Source organism: Geotrypetes seraphini, chromosome 8, assembly GCF_902459505.1.
Source record: "Geotrypetes seraphini chromosome 8, aGeoSer1.1, whole genome shotgun sequence".
NCBI classification, from domain to species: Eukaryota; Metazoa; Chordata; class Amphibia; order Gymnophiona; family Dermophiidae; genus Geotrypetes; species Geotrypetes seraphini.
Window position 1 is genome coordinate 168,223,735 of NC_047091.1, and position 16,118 is coordinate 168,239,852.

Here is a 16,118-nt window from a genome sequence, read left to right on the forward strand (position 1 = left end):
TAATATAATTATGAACAGACGAGATTGTGTTAACCATCCTGATAATTTAGGTTATGTCTGCGGAGAATTTACTGCACAATCAGCACCTAAGAAGTACGTTTGGTTTCGAGAAAAGTGAAGCCAAAATTTATTATTTATTTTAAAAGATTTCTTAACCGCCTATAACTAGGCAATTTTACAAAAAGAACAATCATATAACAATAAGAAACATACAACACAGGTTATACAAACAATAAATACAGCAGTTCCTGACTTGTTCTGTTATGAGGAATCCTCAGTTTTCTTGTTTTAAATATTGCCTTATAAAGGAAGTATCAATATAGGAACATTCATAACTCAAGAAAGATATTTATTGAAATACTTCTACAAATAATGTAGATTTTAGGAGTTTCTTAAACTTCTGAAAATTTACAAGAGCTCGTAGCGGTCCAATCAACTTATTCCACCGCGTTACTCCCATGAAAGAGATAGCGGAACACCTAGTACTCTCATAGTGGCCCGTCAACGACAATCGTACTGCCCCCTCAGATCGCAATGCTCTGAGGGCCTATAAAGTGCCATAGCCTGTAACAAACAAGGTGTTTTTTGTTGGACCCGAAATCTGTGAACTAATCCTTGATAATGTGTTCAAACAGAAGCTGAACCCAGCTGAATCAACAGCATGGGAAGCATTTGTGCTGGCTGTTCAGAATTTTTTTTGGCAATCACAGATCAGAGAATTATGCTGAGCTTGTGGAGAACATGCTGACAGCATATCAGCTAAGAAGACGGGTCCAAACCATGCGAGACAAAGCTGCGCAGACAATTGAGCACCGACAATCGCACGCAGGACATTTGCGCGCTGGATTTAAACAGTATTTTGAAGTGCTCTAAGGGGTGTGGGGGAACCCCCCCCTTTACTTAGAACTGTTGGCGCTCCCGTTGGGGATGGGTGGGGGGAACCCCCATTACATGGAAACTGTACTTTTTCCCCTAAAAAAACAGGGAAAAAGGCGGTTTCCTCTATAATGGGGTGTTCCCCCCCAATATCCCCTGCAACAGGAGCGCAAACAGTTCTAAGTAAAGTGTGTGGAGGGATTATCCACCCAAACCACCCCTCAGAGTGCTTTCAAATACTGTTTAAATCCAGCGCGCAGATGTCCTGCGCATGATTGTCGGCGCGGTTTCGTCTATGTACCATCAGCTAATGGTTGCCAGAATGTCTCTTAAAATGAACTTCTTACATTCTCACCTCGACTTCTTCCCACCCCATCTTGGTGATGTCAGCGATAAGCATGGGGATAGATTTCATCAAGATATCAAGGTGATGGAAAGCAGATATCAGGGAAAGTTCAATCCCAGTATGATGGGAGACTATTGTTGGTTCTTGCAAAGAGAGACAAATAATAATAATAACAGCTTATATACCGCAATACCGTGAAGTTCTATGCGGTTTACAGAAGATTAAGCAAAGGTAACAAATTGAATTGACTTTAAGAGGGGAGGAAGAAAGAGAATTAATAGGACAGGAAATTCATTGTTGAGGAGAGAGTGATCAAAAGGACAAGTTAATCGCTATAGATATACAAATGTACAGTACAAGCATAAAAGCAAGTGTCTCAAACATTTCTAAATATGCTGATATCACTTTTGTGTGAGTTAAGAGGGGTGTAAATATATGCTGTAACATGTCTCATTGTCTTCATATTTGTTTAGAGTAAACTCCTTAACTCAAGTTTGGTGGGACACAGTTCACATTCGCAATATTGGGCCGATATGGCAAACTGTCTAATAAAAATCAGTAATGTGTATCTCAGAAACCTGAAGTGCCAGCTGAATTTCAATTACAGATCTGAAATCAGCATCATTAAATTAACTAAGAATACTTCTTAAGTTCTCAGTAGCAAAGAAAAACTTTGTTTTTGTTATTAACCATTGAATAATCAACTGCCTTATATGCTAAAATACAAAGGTGCTAGGGTTACCCTAGGGCTGCAGAATAAGGAAACAAAATTCAACAAAGGGGAATATCAACCTCTGCACAAATACGAACTAATTCAAAGAAAGAGCAGAGCAGTCCAGGTCACCAAACCAAAAGGGATTTATTATCAATCAGATGATTAGAACAGTATTGTGACTCGATACGAGCCATATTTCGGCTAAGAAGCCTGCCTCAGGAGTCCTAGAGTCTCATTAATGAATCAACTCACATACGAGGTAAAATCACTAGAAAAGCAATATAAAATACTGCAGTCATGTATGTGAACGCCATTACAAAAAAAATAGAAGTAAAACCCGGATGTCTCAATCCGTCCGCCTTTTTCTGGAGCCGTACGGTAACCTTAGGCACCTTCGTATTTAGCATATAAGACTAGGGTTACCAGATTTTACTATGGTATAATCCGGACCCAATGCCCCGCCCCCCCCAGGCCTGCCCAGCTCCACCCAGCCCCGTCCCATTCCACCCAAGTCCCGTCCCATTCTGCCCCGTCTTGCCCCCCCCCAACCTGTTCTCGTGTTCGTTACCGTATCAGGAGAACACCTGCGCATGCGCGACGCTATGAAGTCACACGCATGCATGCGATGTCACCGAGTTGCATCCATGCATGCAGGGCAGGATTGATTTGTCGAGGGCCCCTAGGCACACAAGTACACCCCACCATGCGCCCAGGCAGAAACAGGAAGCTGTGTCAGAGGGAAGCTCTGGGCAAGCAGCACCGCTTGCACAATTACAGTTCCCGTTGCCTTTCTTACCCGCGTTGCTTGCTTGTCTTACTTTCCGTTGATGGGGGAGCGGGGCTGCGTTGCCGATCGATGCTGGAGGGGCCCATTGCCGTTTGGAAAAAACAATGTTGATGCCCTATTTCATCGGGCCCCCCTGACCATTTAGGGCCCTAGGCACGTGCCTACTTAGCCTATTGGTTAATCCTGCCCTGCATGCATGCGCAGATGCCCTCCCCATGCAGTCCCCGAGCTGGAAGATTTTCAAACCCTGGCCAAAATGCTGGCTTTTGAAAAGCCTTTCAGACATCCGGGAATCTGGTAACCCTATAATAAGACTATGTTGCAGGTTTCTAATAAGGATGTTCCTGTAGAAGTAAAACCCGGATGTCTCAATCCGCCCTCCTTTTTCTGGAGCCACATGGCACTCTGCTCTCCAGGTCTACCATTGGGCACAGGTGCAAGTGGGAGCTGAGCACCCCGATATGTTGAGCAAACCCCTTCACTGTGTCTAGGGAGGAGTCATTTAGCATCACTAAATATACATAAATATATTTTAAATATCAGGCGCCCTTCTCACCCTATGGATCAGGTCGAGTTTGCGCGCGCGCAAGCGCGAACTCCACGCCTTTAGAGGACACGACAGGGAAGGGAGGGGGCGGCGCGCGCGCGCAGGAGGCGCGAGTTGGGGAAAAAAAAAAAAAAAGCGGCAGGGCGCGAGGGGGAGGAGGGCGCGCACGCCGACGTCACGGGCGGCCGCTGGTGCTGCTGCTGCTGCTGGCTGGCTCGCGCTTGCCGGGAGCTCGCGACCTGCTGCCACCTTCGCCGAGGCGTCCCTGCGGGCTTCTCCCCTCAGCCGGCGGCGCCATGGCTACCACAGGTAAAGGGACGCCAAAGCCCTGCTTTAGTGGCTCCCCTTTGGTTGGTTTTTTTTAATGGAACTAACCGGGCTCGTGCTTTTCTGTTCCTCTCCCCAGAGGCAGAGACGCGCCAGATGTTGCTGCGCACGGTCAAGAAGGAGGTGAGTGCTCGCTTGCATGGAGTCGGACAGCTGGAGCCTGGCTGCTGAGGTGCTGCCACACGAGCTGGTGCATGCTTCGTCGCCGCCCTGCCTTCTAGTCGGATTAGGTCCTGGCTTGGCTTTTGACGCCGATGATTCATTGTAGTTACCAGTCGGTGGCCCCGGGCTCTTCAGCAGGTGGCTGCATATGCAGAGAGGTTGGGGGAGGGGGGGTGGCGGCGGCTGCTGCTGCGAGGTTAAATAATTCCGGCCGTGCTGTACCCCGTATTAACGATGCCATCGTGCGGATTGTTTTCGTTTCGTTATTTTTCCTCTTTCGTTTGGTCGTGCAGCGTTCAGAGGCAGCCAGACTGGCCCTCAAGACCCCACTGTTCATGGGGTTCAGGGCTTGCGGTGTAAACTTTGCTTGTAAAAAAAAAAATGTCAGGTGTTTGATGGATGAAGGCGCGCAGCTTTTTGGGGGTTTGCTGGGGCAGGTCACCATCGTGAGTTCAAATGGCAATTTTTAAAAACTCGTTCTTGGAAAGGATAAGAACAAAGTATTCACGCCAAAATGCCTCATTTGGTATAAACGTGTAGTATTTGCTTTTGTAGAATTAGCTATGTGCTTCTCTCCATCTATACATGTTTGGGTTTTTTTGTGGGGTTTTTTTTTATAACATTTTTTATTGAAGAAATGCAACAAATACATAATAATATAACACAGTAAAATAGTCATTACATTTAAATTGACCATATTAATTTCTAATAAATGTTTATCATTCCTTCAAAATAAATTTTTAAACATGACTTATTCATAGATTTTGTTTAGAATTATAGGAGTTTTGATTGAGCACAATTAATTTATAACGTTTTTGAGCACAATTAAACAATGTTTTAATATAAATTCAACTGCAAAGAACATTCTCCTACATCACATTTTTCATTTGCATAAACATTTTATCATTCCTCCTGTTTGTTTTTTTAATTGAGCAAGGTGATTTGGTGTTCCATGATTTTACAGTATAAGTTCACAATTGATTCCACTCCCTTTTGTATGTATTTTTAGTCCTTTCATCATAACCATAATTTCTGAACCTTAACAGTAATATGAACGGGATTGATTTCATTTGAACAATTAATTATTCTCCAGAAAAATGCTTGCTTTCAAACCTTGATATATTTTTTTAGGCCATTTAATTTCCATCTGTCTGTACATATGGATACAATTAGAGGGGCATAATTAAAAGAAACATCTAAGTCCGATTTGGACGTAGGGTGTTAGTTGTCCAAAGTCTGCAGCGGCAAAATGTCCATTCTCGAAAAGTACGTCCAAAATATATATATTAAAAAAAAATCATCTCTCTATGTGTCCAGGCTTTTGATCATCTAGACTGCCACTAAGTCTATCTTTATATGACATTCTCCACCAAAAATTTGTGAAAATCCCAAATGCCCAGAACAAGACCTTTTGGACGTGGGAGGGGCCAGCATTGTGATGGACTGCCCACTCAGACATGGCAACAGAGCAGTGGGACACCTTACCAGGGCACTGCTGTGAACTTCACAAAAAGGGTGCCACATAAATATCTCACCAGAACTCACTTATAGGTTATGGTGAGCCCCCCCCCCAAAAAAAAAATACAAACAAACCCCAAACCAACCCACTATATCCACCTTGCTTCAACCCCAAAAGCCCTTATGGCTGCAGGTGACACTTATATGGCAGTAGAGGAGGGTTTTGAGGGGCTCACATTTTCCACCATTAATGTAGTGGTTAGTGTGGCTTATAGGCCTGGATCCTCCTCTCTATGGTTCACTAGCCCCTCCTCCCCTCAACTACTTAAGCCATCTCTGTGCAGCTGTACTAGGCTTTCCTATAGCAGGTGCTGATATTCCTGAGGAAGGTATGTGCATTTTTATTCTGAACTTTGTGGGGGGTGCAATGGGGTCAGTGAACATGGGGGGGGGAGGGGAGGGAGTGTGGGTCTTTACTTGTCCTTGCAGTGGTTTTCTGGGCACTTTGGGCACTTATACCTACCTGCCTTTACATTATCTTACTCACAACGTATAAGTTTCACCTAGCAAGTCTCGTCAAACATTCAGTTATCCCTGCAGGACGACAAAGTCTAGGTCGGCACCTGCCCTAACCATTCCTTCAGAGATGCCCCTTTCAGCTCTGGGCGCACAGCGTGATTCAGAGGCATAAAAAGTCCCTGGCTACATCCAAAAACCCGTTTCGATTATCAACACTTGGACGGCCTGTCTATTAAGTCGACCACAGGCTGACTTGGGGGCGGGTTTTTAGACATTTTTAAGTTTAAATTATGAGCCCCTTAGTATGGTACCTCGAGTAGGTTTAACATTATATTTTTATATTGCTATGTAAAATTATCCACATTCTTCTTTTATACTGCATGCATTTTATAATTTATGGGGTTAATAATAAAAAAAAAACCCAAAACGTCTAAAAAGTGTCCTAAATGGCTACTTGGACGATCAAAAAGCCTGATCGTCCAAGTACCCATAACCAAAGCTGGTTTTTAGACGTATCTAAAAACAGCTTAGGCCTTTCCCCTGCCTCTAGACGCACAGAGAGAAAAGAGGCGTGTTTAGAGGAGGGGAAAGGGCGGGCAGTGGGCGGGAGGTAGGTGGGCCGACCTACACCTAGGCGTACAACAGGTATAACCAAAACATTAACAGGTTGCGTAGTCGGCACTTAGACCTTTTTGACTTAGACGAAGTCAAACCAGGTCTAAGTGCCGAAAAAGAGGCCGCTGGCGCCATCAGTTCAACGACCCAGCAACCTACCCGCTGCAAGCATCGCGGCAGGAGAGATGCCTCATATCCCCTACCGTGATGCCATCACTCCTCTACCAGAACTGCCGCGACCCGTGGCAGAAGAGATGCCCTATCTCTCCTGCCGCGGGTCGCGTTAGCTCGGGTAGAGGAGTGATGGCATCGCGGTAGGGGAGATGAGGCATCTCTCCTGCCGCGATGCATCACCCCCCCCCCACACACAAACAACATCGGGGCAAGAGGGAGCCCAAGCCCTCTTGCCCCGCGGCAGCCGCGGCACTTCCGACGATATCGGGGCAAGAGGGAGCCCAAGCCCTCTTGCCCCGGCGATCGTGCTCCCCCCGACTCGATCTGGCCAGGAGAGAGCCCAAGCTCTCCTGGCTCCGGCGACCACCCCCTTCGATTTAACGGGCCAGGAGAGAACCCAAGCCCCCCTGGCCCCGGCGACCCCCCTACCCCCCACTACAATACGGGCAGGAGGGATCCCAGGCCCTCCTGCCCTCGACTCAACCCCCCTCCCCCCAACAACCGCCCCCCCCCAGAACCCCCGATCAGAACCCCCACCGCAGACCCGCGACCCCCCATGGCTGACTCCACGACCCCCCACCCCTTCCCCGTACCTGAACGTAGGCCAGACGGACGGGTGCCAAGCCCGCCCGTCCGGCAGGCCAGCCGGGTCCAGAATGGGGCCGGATTGGCCCAGGCGGAAGAAACCCTGCCCACAGGTGGGGCCTGAGGCGCCTGGGCCAATCAGAATAGGAGGAGGAAAATAGGCCTATTCTGATTGGCCCAGGCGCCTCAGGCTCTATCTGTGGGCGGGGTTTCTTCCGCCTGGGCCAATCTGGCCCCATTCTGGACCAGGCTGGCCTGCCAGATGGGCTGGCTTGGCACCCATCAGTCTGGCCAACGCTCAGGGAAGGGGTGGGGGTGGGGGGGTCGTGGAGTTGGCTGGGGGGGGTTGCGGGTTGGCGGGGGGGTTCCAATCAAGGGTTCGTGGGGGGGGCGGTCGTTGGGGGGAGGGACGTTGTGTCGAGGGCAGGAGGGCCTGGGATCCCTCCTGTCCGTATTGTAGTGGGGGGTGGGGGGTCGCCGGGGCCAGGGGGGCTTGGGCTCCCTCCTGGCCCAATCCAGTAGGGGGGGGGTCACCGGGGCCAGGAAGGCTTGGGCTCCCTCCTGGCCAGATCGAGTCGGGGGGGGGCACGATCGCCGGGGCAAGAGGGCTTGGGCTCCCTCTTGCCCCAATGTTGTCGGGGGGAGGGGGGTTCGCGGTTCGACATGACAGAAGGGTTTGGGCACTCTCCTGCCTGGATCGTTGTGGGGGGGGGGATTCTGTAACCGGTGTTGTTTTTGACAGATACCGGTTGCAGAATCCAGCTTTTAGGCGAAGGACTGGTTCCTCCTTCGCCTAAAAGCCCTTCTGTTGGACGTTTGAGGCTTAGCCGTTTTTTTGGTTCATTATGGCCAAAAAGTGTAGACGTCGTGGGGGTGTACTTGTAGACGTAGTGGTGATCTGGGCGTTTAGTAGAGGCAGGCCATAATCAAAACAAGGACGTTTGTTTTGGTTATGGACACTTTCCCTGCTTCTGCTTTGAACGTTTAAGGAGTTAGGCCGAAAGGGGACTTAGACTTTTTTTTGATTATGCCCTTCCACATATTTCTTTTATCAGTTGCCTTCAATTGCTGTCTTTTAAGTAACTTGTACTGTTTGTATCTTATCCAATTGTTGTGAACCGCTTAGAACTCCCGGGTATGGCGGTATATAAAAATAAATTTATTATTATTAATAATCATTCACTGATTTTTCTGTGTGGATAATTAACACATCTGTGTTACTTTGAATGTGTAACCACAAAGAAGCAGTGTACAAGTCCCGTTCTCCCCTTTATCTCATTCAGTGCTGTATAGATCAGTATTGTATAAAGTATTATCTCAACTTCTTTAGGGATGTCAGGAGGTAAATTCTAGAGAGATCCCATGGGGACAAATTTGTCCCCATGTCAGTCTCAATCCCCGTCCTGTCCTTGCCCCCCATCCCTGCAAGCCTCAAAACATTTTAAAGTAGCCACAGATCGTGTGTCAGTCAGGTGATGGCGCTGTATACAGAATCATGCCTCCGCGCAAGATAGGCGCCAGGGTTTTCTGTGCCTAATACATTTCTGGTGCCTATCTAGGCTGTGAATTGCGCCTACGTAGGCTCTTTCTGTCGCCTGTCACTGTTTCCGACGTTAGCCTCGTCCATAGTGGCGTTGGGCACTGGACAGTGCCTTCGTAGGCGTGATTCTGGCACCTTTTATTTAGGTGCTTGAACATTGGGGGTTTTCGCCGTTTCGCATTTGTCAAATAACTTAGGTTCTGGCTATAGAATTTTCCCCTTCTTGCTTAAGAACTGCTATGTGGCTGATTAAGGAAAGTGCAGTTTCATTCATTGCTGTGTTATATAGCCCTCTAATAAAAACAAAACAACAAAAAAAAAAACCTTTTCTGTTGCCTTGGCAACTGTCCTTTAAACTGGGCAGATCTAATTTTCTTAACGTCCACCCATAAGTGGGGAAAATGGAGGTGTGATTGCTGTTGGCAATATTATACTCCCATCTTGGACTGATAGTCATCACTAGTCGTGCAAGATAAGTTTTTTTGCTTTTACACAATATACTCCCCTCTCTCGCAAAGGTGCGCTATGCTTTTTAGCACGTGCTAAACATTAGCGCAAGCTAAACACGCGCTAAATGCTAATGCATGCATGTTATCCTATGGACGTGTTAAAGGTTAGTTGCACGCGTTGATTTAGGGCGTGCTAAAACGCTTAGCGCACCCTTGTAAAAGAGGGCGATAAGAGCTAGTCAAGAAATGTATTTAGTTGAATAAAAGGTATCGCCTTAATTTTGTTCTTCCCCTCCCTTTTACAAAACCGTAGCATGGTTTTAGTGCCGGCCGAGACGGTAACAGCTCCAACGCTCTTAGAATTCCTGCGAGTGTTGGAGCTGTTACCTCCGTGGCTGGCGCTAAAAACCACTCTATGGTATAGTAAAACGTGTGTGGGGGGGAGGGGGTGGTAGCCTTTATTTCTGAGAAATTTTCTGCCTTTTTTAGAGACATCTGATAGGGCAGTAGATAACTATAGATTTTGTTTGTACCTTCACTGTTTTAAGGGATTTACACCCCTGTTCAGAAAAGCATGTTAAATGTTACCCAGGAGACTGAAGTGTGATGGAGGACGGCAACTAGAAACCGTCTTCCATACGGGAGGATATCTTACAGGTTCTCACTTTCTATGGAGAGTGTGTGGCGCAGTGGTTAGAGCTGTATCCTCAGCACCCTGAGGTTGTGGGTTCAAATCCCTCACTGCTCCTTGTGACCGTAGGCAAGTCACTTAATCACCCCAGGTACACTAGATAGAGTTGAGCCCACCAGGACAGATAGTGCAACCGAATGTAAAACCACTTAAGATATAAGTATATAAATTAAATAAATAAATATGGTTGCCAATTGGGATATGTCATTTTGGTGTGGATAAGATTAACTTCAGGTTCCTTTATTGAGAACATACCACAGAGTTGAGACATGATGTCAAGTGTTCTCCTTTGCTCGTTATATGTAATGCTTTTCCACTTGGAAAATGACCTTTTAAAATTTAGAAATAAAGGTTAGGGCGTAATTTTTTGAGCAGGCTTATGGAAATTGGTGTTTGGTTTTATGTCCTGAGGAAGTTTATGAAGTTGTAATCTGTTTTATTATGCTATGTTGATTTTGTTGTCTTGCTTATATTGTGATAAGAGCATAAGATTTGCCATACTGGGACAGACTGAAGGTTCATCATGCCCAGTATCCTATTTCCAACAGTGGCCAACCCAGCTCCCAAGTATCTAGCAAGATCCCAAGGAGTAGAACAGATTTCATGCTGCTTATCCTAGGAATAAATTTAAACCAGCTCGGTATTTATGAAAATCTAAAGACTCACTGTTCAAACTCAATGCAAACCAGTCTTATAGATACAAACTTATAAATAGAAATTCATAAGTAGAATGTTATAGACTTCCTTCTGTATGAATCCAAACTTTTAAAACATACAGAATAGCAGCACCCAAATCGTCATCGGTCCCAAATAAATATTATGAATATCTTATAGCATTAATTAGATTTTTAGTTAAATTTTTAAAGTAGTGAAATACTCATCTTCATCTACGTGGGCGGGGCTTTTTCAAGGAATTCCCCCTTAGAGCAACAGACACATGCTTCCCTCGTTCATCCGTTTTAGCCGTGTTGCTCTAAGGGGGAATTCCTTGAAAAAGGTCCTCACTGGCGAAACATAGTTCTATGTCGGAGTGCCTGCCCCCACCTGCGTAGACGAAGATGAAGTGCCAATTTCGTCCCTAGAATGTCCACAAAATAGCTGGTTTTCAGTTCTGCGCTAAACTGGCTATTTTCAGCAGCACTAACGGTTAAGGGCTATTGAAAATTAGCGGTTAGCTCCAAACAACAATTTAAGGGGGATGGGACTTGTATACTGTGTTTTTTGTTATATATTCAAAATAGTTTACGTACATACAGGTACTTATTTTTGTAGCTGGGGCAATGGAGGATTAAGGCCCGGATTCTCGAACCAGCACCAATTTTTTAGGGGCCCAAACTCGGTTAAAAAAAAAAAAATGCTGTTTCAAGGCGCCTAAAAATTCAGTACCAGAATCGTTCCTCCGTAGATGCTATAAACCGCCTAACGCCACTGTGGGCATGGCTAATGGCGGACGTGGCATTAGGCGGCCTACAGGCGCATAGTTCACATCATAGATTGGCACCAGAAATGTAGGCCAGGAAAACCCTGGCCTATATTTCAGGTGCCTACCTCTTGCTGGAGGCACAATTCTGTATCTTGTGCTGTTGTGTGATTGACCCACGGTCAGCTTCCGCTTTTAAGGTGGCCGCCGACAATGGCACCGGTTACAGAAGTCAGGCTAAGCGACTACCCAGGGTCACAAGGAGTAGCACTGGGATTTGATCCTACAACCTCAGAGCTCTGTCACTAGGCCCTTACCAGTATCCATTTTTGGCTGGTTAAATTGCGTTGAATATTGACCCGTTGTCTTTATCTGCCATTATCTAGCATTTCACTAGGCAGTGATTAAGTGAAGAAGTAATTTGGGCAGTGGAGAATTTTAGACAAAATTCAAAGAAGCAAACGAGTTGAAATACCTTGCAAAATGTCCACAAGGATAACAAAAAACAAGTTTAAACAGACAACTCGTCACTTGGTAAAGATATTCCAAAGATCTTTAAGTATGATGAACCCAACATGGAGAACAGCACAAAAAGACTGCGGAGATAATATTCATGGTGCCAGTGTTTATTTATGGTGTTATAATACTTGAGCTATGATAGCTCGTGTATTATAACGCCATTAATAACATGTTTTAGTCAATCAGATAATGAAATTCACATTACAACATCAGAATCCGCATATGCTTTTGGAAGTTGGGGACCCACCATGGTCCGTGTTTCGACTTAAAACCATCTTCCTCAGAGGTCCTAAGTGTATAAAAAGGTTTGTTATTTGGCAAAAATCACATATTAAGAAATAATGATAGAAGTGTAAAAATGGTGAAATTAAGACATATAATGGATATATATGATGTAGATGATGATATATGATGGGGAAAGGTGAGGACATTAAAAATGATAACGAGAAACCAAAATTAAGTGTTTTTTAGGTGATTTATATGAATGAAGGTCTAGCAATGTTATGAGTGAAGTGAAGCATAGGAGTACACGAGTATAGAATTATACTTGTGCCAAGTGAGGATGTCTGAATGAAAATTATGGTGAAAAGGTGAGATGTGGGAGCCCAAATGATGTGATCAATAGTGAAATGTATATGTGTTAAAAGAAGGAGATACATACCAGAAATGTTTGATTTAAAAAAAAAAATGCTGATGTTGAAACACAAAAGGCGGAAAAAATCCTCGAAGGTAGAAATGGTTGTAGTCATGAATAAAAATGTCTTCATCGGTTAAAATTACATTTAATAAAATATAAACTATGAAAAAATGAGTGGTTATAGAACGATCAGACTGAATAAAGGGAAAAAAACGTTGGACTACAAAGGGGTTGTAATGATGTTATGTAATAAAATAATTTGGTAAAGATAAAATAATATAGAACCGTAGAGGGGCATAATAATAATAAAAAAAATATCAGTCCCCTTTTGGCCTAAGGCTTTAAATGTTGAAAGTAGAAGCAGGGAAAATGTCCATTATCAAAAAAAACGTCCAAAAGGAGGTTTTTTTTTTTTTTTTTATAATGTCCTGCCTCTACGTTCAGCTGTTTAAATGCCCAGACAACCACTACATCTACACTAACAACATATAATCAACCAAAAACAGCCTAAGTCGCAAACGCCCAACACTAGAGCTTTTAGGCGAAGGAAGAGCCAGTCCTTCACCTAACAGCTGGATTCTGTAACCGGTGTCTGTCAAAAACAACACTGGTTACAGAATCCCCTCCCCCCAACAACATTGGGGCAGGAGGAAGCTCAAGGCCTCATAAGAACATAAGCAGTGCCTCCGCCGGGTCAGACCATAGGTCCATCCTGCCCAGCAGTCCGCTCCCGCGGCGGCCCAAACAGGTCACGACCTGTCTGTATCACCAGAAGGGGCTCCCTTGCCACCTTGGTTTCTCATTTAAGTCCTGTCTTCCTATCGAAGTCCTAACCCTCCGGTCTTGCACATGCACGACCTGGTTTGGTTTCTATACTCATTACCTGGTTAGCTTTCTATACTTGTGTTACATCCCAGCTCCTCCCTCAGTATCCCATGATCCCTTTATCCTTCAGGAATCCGTCCAATCCCTGTACCGTACTCTGCCTGATCACTTCCTCCGGTAGCGCATTCCAAGTGTCCACGACCCTTTGGGTGAAAAAAAACTTCCTTGCGTTTGTTTTGAACCTATCTCCCTTCAGTTTCTCCGAATGCCCCCTCGTATTTGCTGTCCCCTTCAGTCTGAAGAATCTGTCCCTATCCACCCTCTCTATGCCCCTCATGATCTTGAACGTCTCTATCATATCTCCCCTGAGCCTCCTTTTCTCCAGAGAGAAGAGCCCCAGCCTATCCAACCTCTCGTCGTATGGGCAGTGTTCCAGCCCTTTTACCATTTTCGTTGCTCTCCTTTGGACTCTTTCAAGTACCGCCATGTCCTTGAGGTGCGGCGACCAATACTGAACGCAGTATTCCAGATGTGGACGCACCATCGCTCGATACAATGGCATGATGACTTCCCGTGTTCTGGTTGTTATGCCCTTCTTTATGATGCCAAGCATCCTGTTGGCTTTTTTCAAGGCTGCTGCGCACTGTGCAGATGGCTTCAGTGATGCATCCACCAGCACACCCAAGTCTCTCAAGTCTGCTGTCTCCCAACAATACCCCCCCCAATTTGTAGTTGAACAACGGGTTCTTTTTCCCTATATGCATGACTTGCATTTGTCCACGTTAAAGCGTATTTGCCATTTGTTTGCTCAGTCTTCCAGCTTGTCCAGGTCTCTTTGTAGGTCCTCACACTCCTCCCTGGTCCTAACTCTGCCGCACAGTTTGGTATCGTCTGCAAATTTTATAACCTCGCACTTTTCCTCCTTTTCCAGGTCATTGATAAATATGTTAAAGAGTAACGGCCCCAGCACCGACCCCTGTGGCACACCGCTTGTGACTCCCCGCCAGTCAGAATATTGACCCTTTACTCCGACCCTCTGCAGTCTGCCCGACAACCAGTGCTTGATCCATCTGTGCACATCCCCTCCCACCCCGTGGTTCCACAGCTTCTTAAGCAGCCTTTCATGTGGCACCTTGTCGAAAGCCTTTTGAAAATCGAGGTAAATGATGTCTATGGGTTCCCCATTGTCCACCCGACTGCTTATTCCCTCAAAGAAGTACAGAAGGTTCGTTAGGCACGACCTTTCCTTACAGAATCCGTGCTGGCTTGTTCTCAATAGGTCATTCTTCTCGATGTGCTCGCAAATGCCGTCCTTGATCATAGCTTCCACCATCTTCACTATAATTGAAGTCAGGCTCACCGGCCTGTAGCCTCCTGCCCCAGAGACCCACAACCCCCCCCCCCCCCCGACAACAGGCCAGGAGAGATGCCAAGCCTTCCTCGCCCTGCCGATCCACGACCCCCGCCTCCCCGCCGATTACGATCAGAGCAAAAGGGAGCTCAAGTCCTCTTGCCCCGGTGATCCGCGAACCCTCCCGCCAATTATGATCGGGCCAGGAGGGAGCCCAAGCCCTCCTAGCCACACGACCCCCCCCTACAAGATCGGGCAGGAGGGAGCCCAACCCTTCCTGCCCAGGCGACCACCCTATCCCCCCAACTCGACACCCCCCCCCCCTGTACCTGAAAAACGTTGGCCGGACAGATCGGTCCCAAGCCCGTCCATCCGGCAGGCCAGTCATCCTTCGAATGGCTGGCTTAGGGCCTGATTGGCCAAGGTGGTTCAAACCCCGCCCACAGGGGTTTGAGCGACACTTGGTGGTATCGCTATTGCGGCAGGGGAGATAAGGCATCTCTCTTGCCCTGATGGTTGCGGTGAGGGGTGGTTAGGTTGCTGGGCCGCTGAGCTGATTGCGCCAGCCACCATCAGCTCAGTGGCCCCTTTTTCGGCACTTATACCTGTTTTGACTTGGTCTAAGTCAAAACGTATAAATGACGACTAGTCAACCTGCCTAAACTTTTGGTTATACCTGCTGTATGGCTATGTCTAGGTTGGCCCACCTCCCGCCTTTTCCCCTCCTCTAAAAGTGCCTCTTTTTGCTCTATGCGTTTAGAGGTAGGGGAAAGGACTAAGCTGGTTTTAGATACATCTAAAACCAGCTTTGATTATGGGTACTTGGACGATCAGGCTTTTTTGATCGTCCAAGTACCCATTTAGGCCACTTTTTAGACTTTATTTTTTTTTTTCCCTTCCAGATTATGAGCCTCATATTCTTTAGCAACTCTCCAGATCAGCATAGGTTAATCTTACAAGCAGGTTTATATCTCATCATGACCAGCAGGTGGAGACTGAGACAAAACTTTGGAACTGTACATATCATGTGACCCCCTCCCTAATTACCTCAGTCTGCCGAATAGCCAAGCAGAAATAAGAACTATATGCAGAAAACAAACAGGACTCTGAACTAGAGTATCAACAAATAAAAACAAGAACGCTGCTGGAAAATACAAAAAGCAAAGGTCCCCACAGCTCACCAGCCAAGCCATAGCCGCTGTTCTTAATCTCCCCAGCTCTAGAAAAATACTAGAAACCACCCAAAAAATGAAAATCTCCATGCAAGAAACACGACAATAGATAGGGTGGGGTCCTATGCTGGTCTGGAGAGGCTAAAAGAAAGTAAATTAGCAGGTAAGAACCTAATTTCTCCCTATCTAAAAGATAAAATAACATAATACAAAAACCGTCTACGTCTTTGCATGTTTCGACCAATAAATGGACTTCTTCAGGGGTACAACAATGGAGATTTAGGGCTCCTTTTACTAAGCTGCATTAGGGCTTAATGTGCGGAATAGCACGCACTGAATTGCCTCACGCAGTAGACCTTAATGCCAGCATTGAGCTGGCGTTAGTTCTAGAAGCGTAGTGCTC

At 46.0% G+C, this 16,118-nt stretch overlaps 1 protein-coding gene across 4 annotated transcripts in view; it reads left to right on the top strand.

The window, feature by feature from the left end:
- The first annotated feature begins 3,405 nt into the window (after nucleotides 1-3,405).
- Nucleotides 3,406-16,118, top strand: part of SGSM1 (small G protein signaling modulator 1) — a 231,719-nt gene continuing 219,006 nt past the window's right edge. For 3 of the 4 annotated variants that reach the window (XR_004540413.1, XM_033955889.1, XM_033955890.1), the window contains exons 1-2: nucleotides 3,406-3,580; nucleotides 3,678-3,721. Coding sequence is in view for 2 of the 4 variants with exons in the window: in XM_033955889.1 (XP_033811780.1) it covers nucleotides 3,568-3,580; nucleotides 3,678-3,721 (57 nt within the window). In the remaining 2 variants the exon portion in view is untranslated. Of the gene's footprint in view, nucleotides 3,581-3,677; nucleotides 3,722-3,779; nucleotides 3,899-16,118 lie in introns of those variants that run through there. The other variant, XM_033955891.1, reaches the window with a different exon arrangement.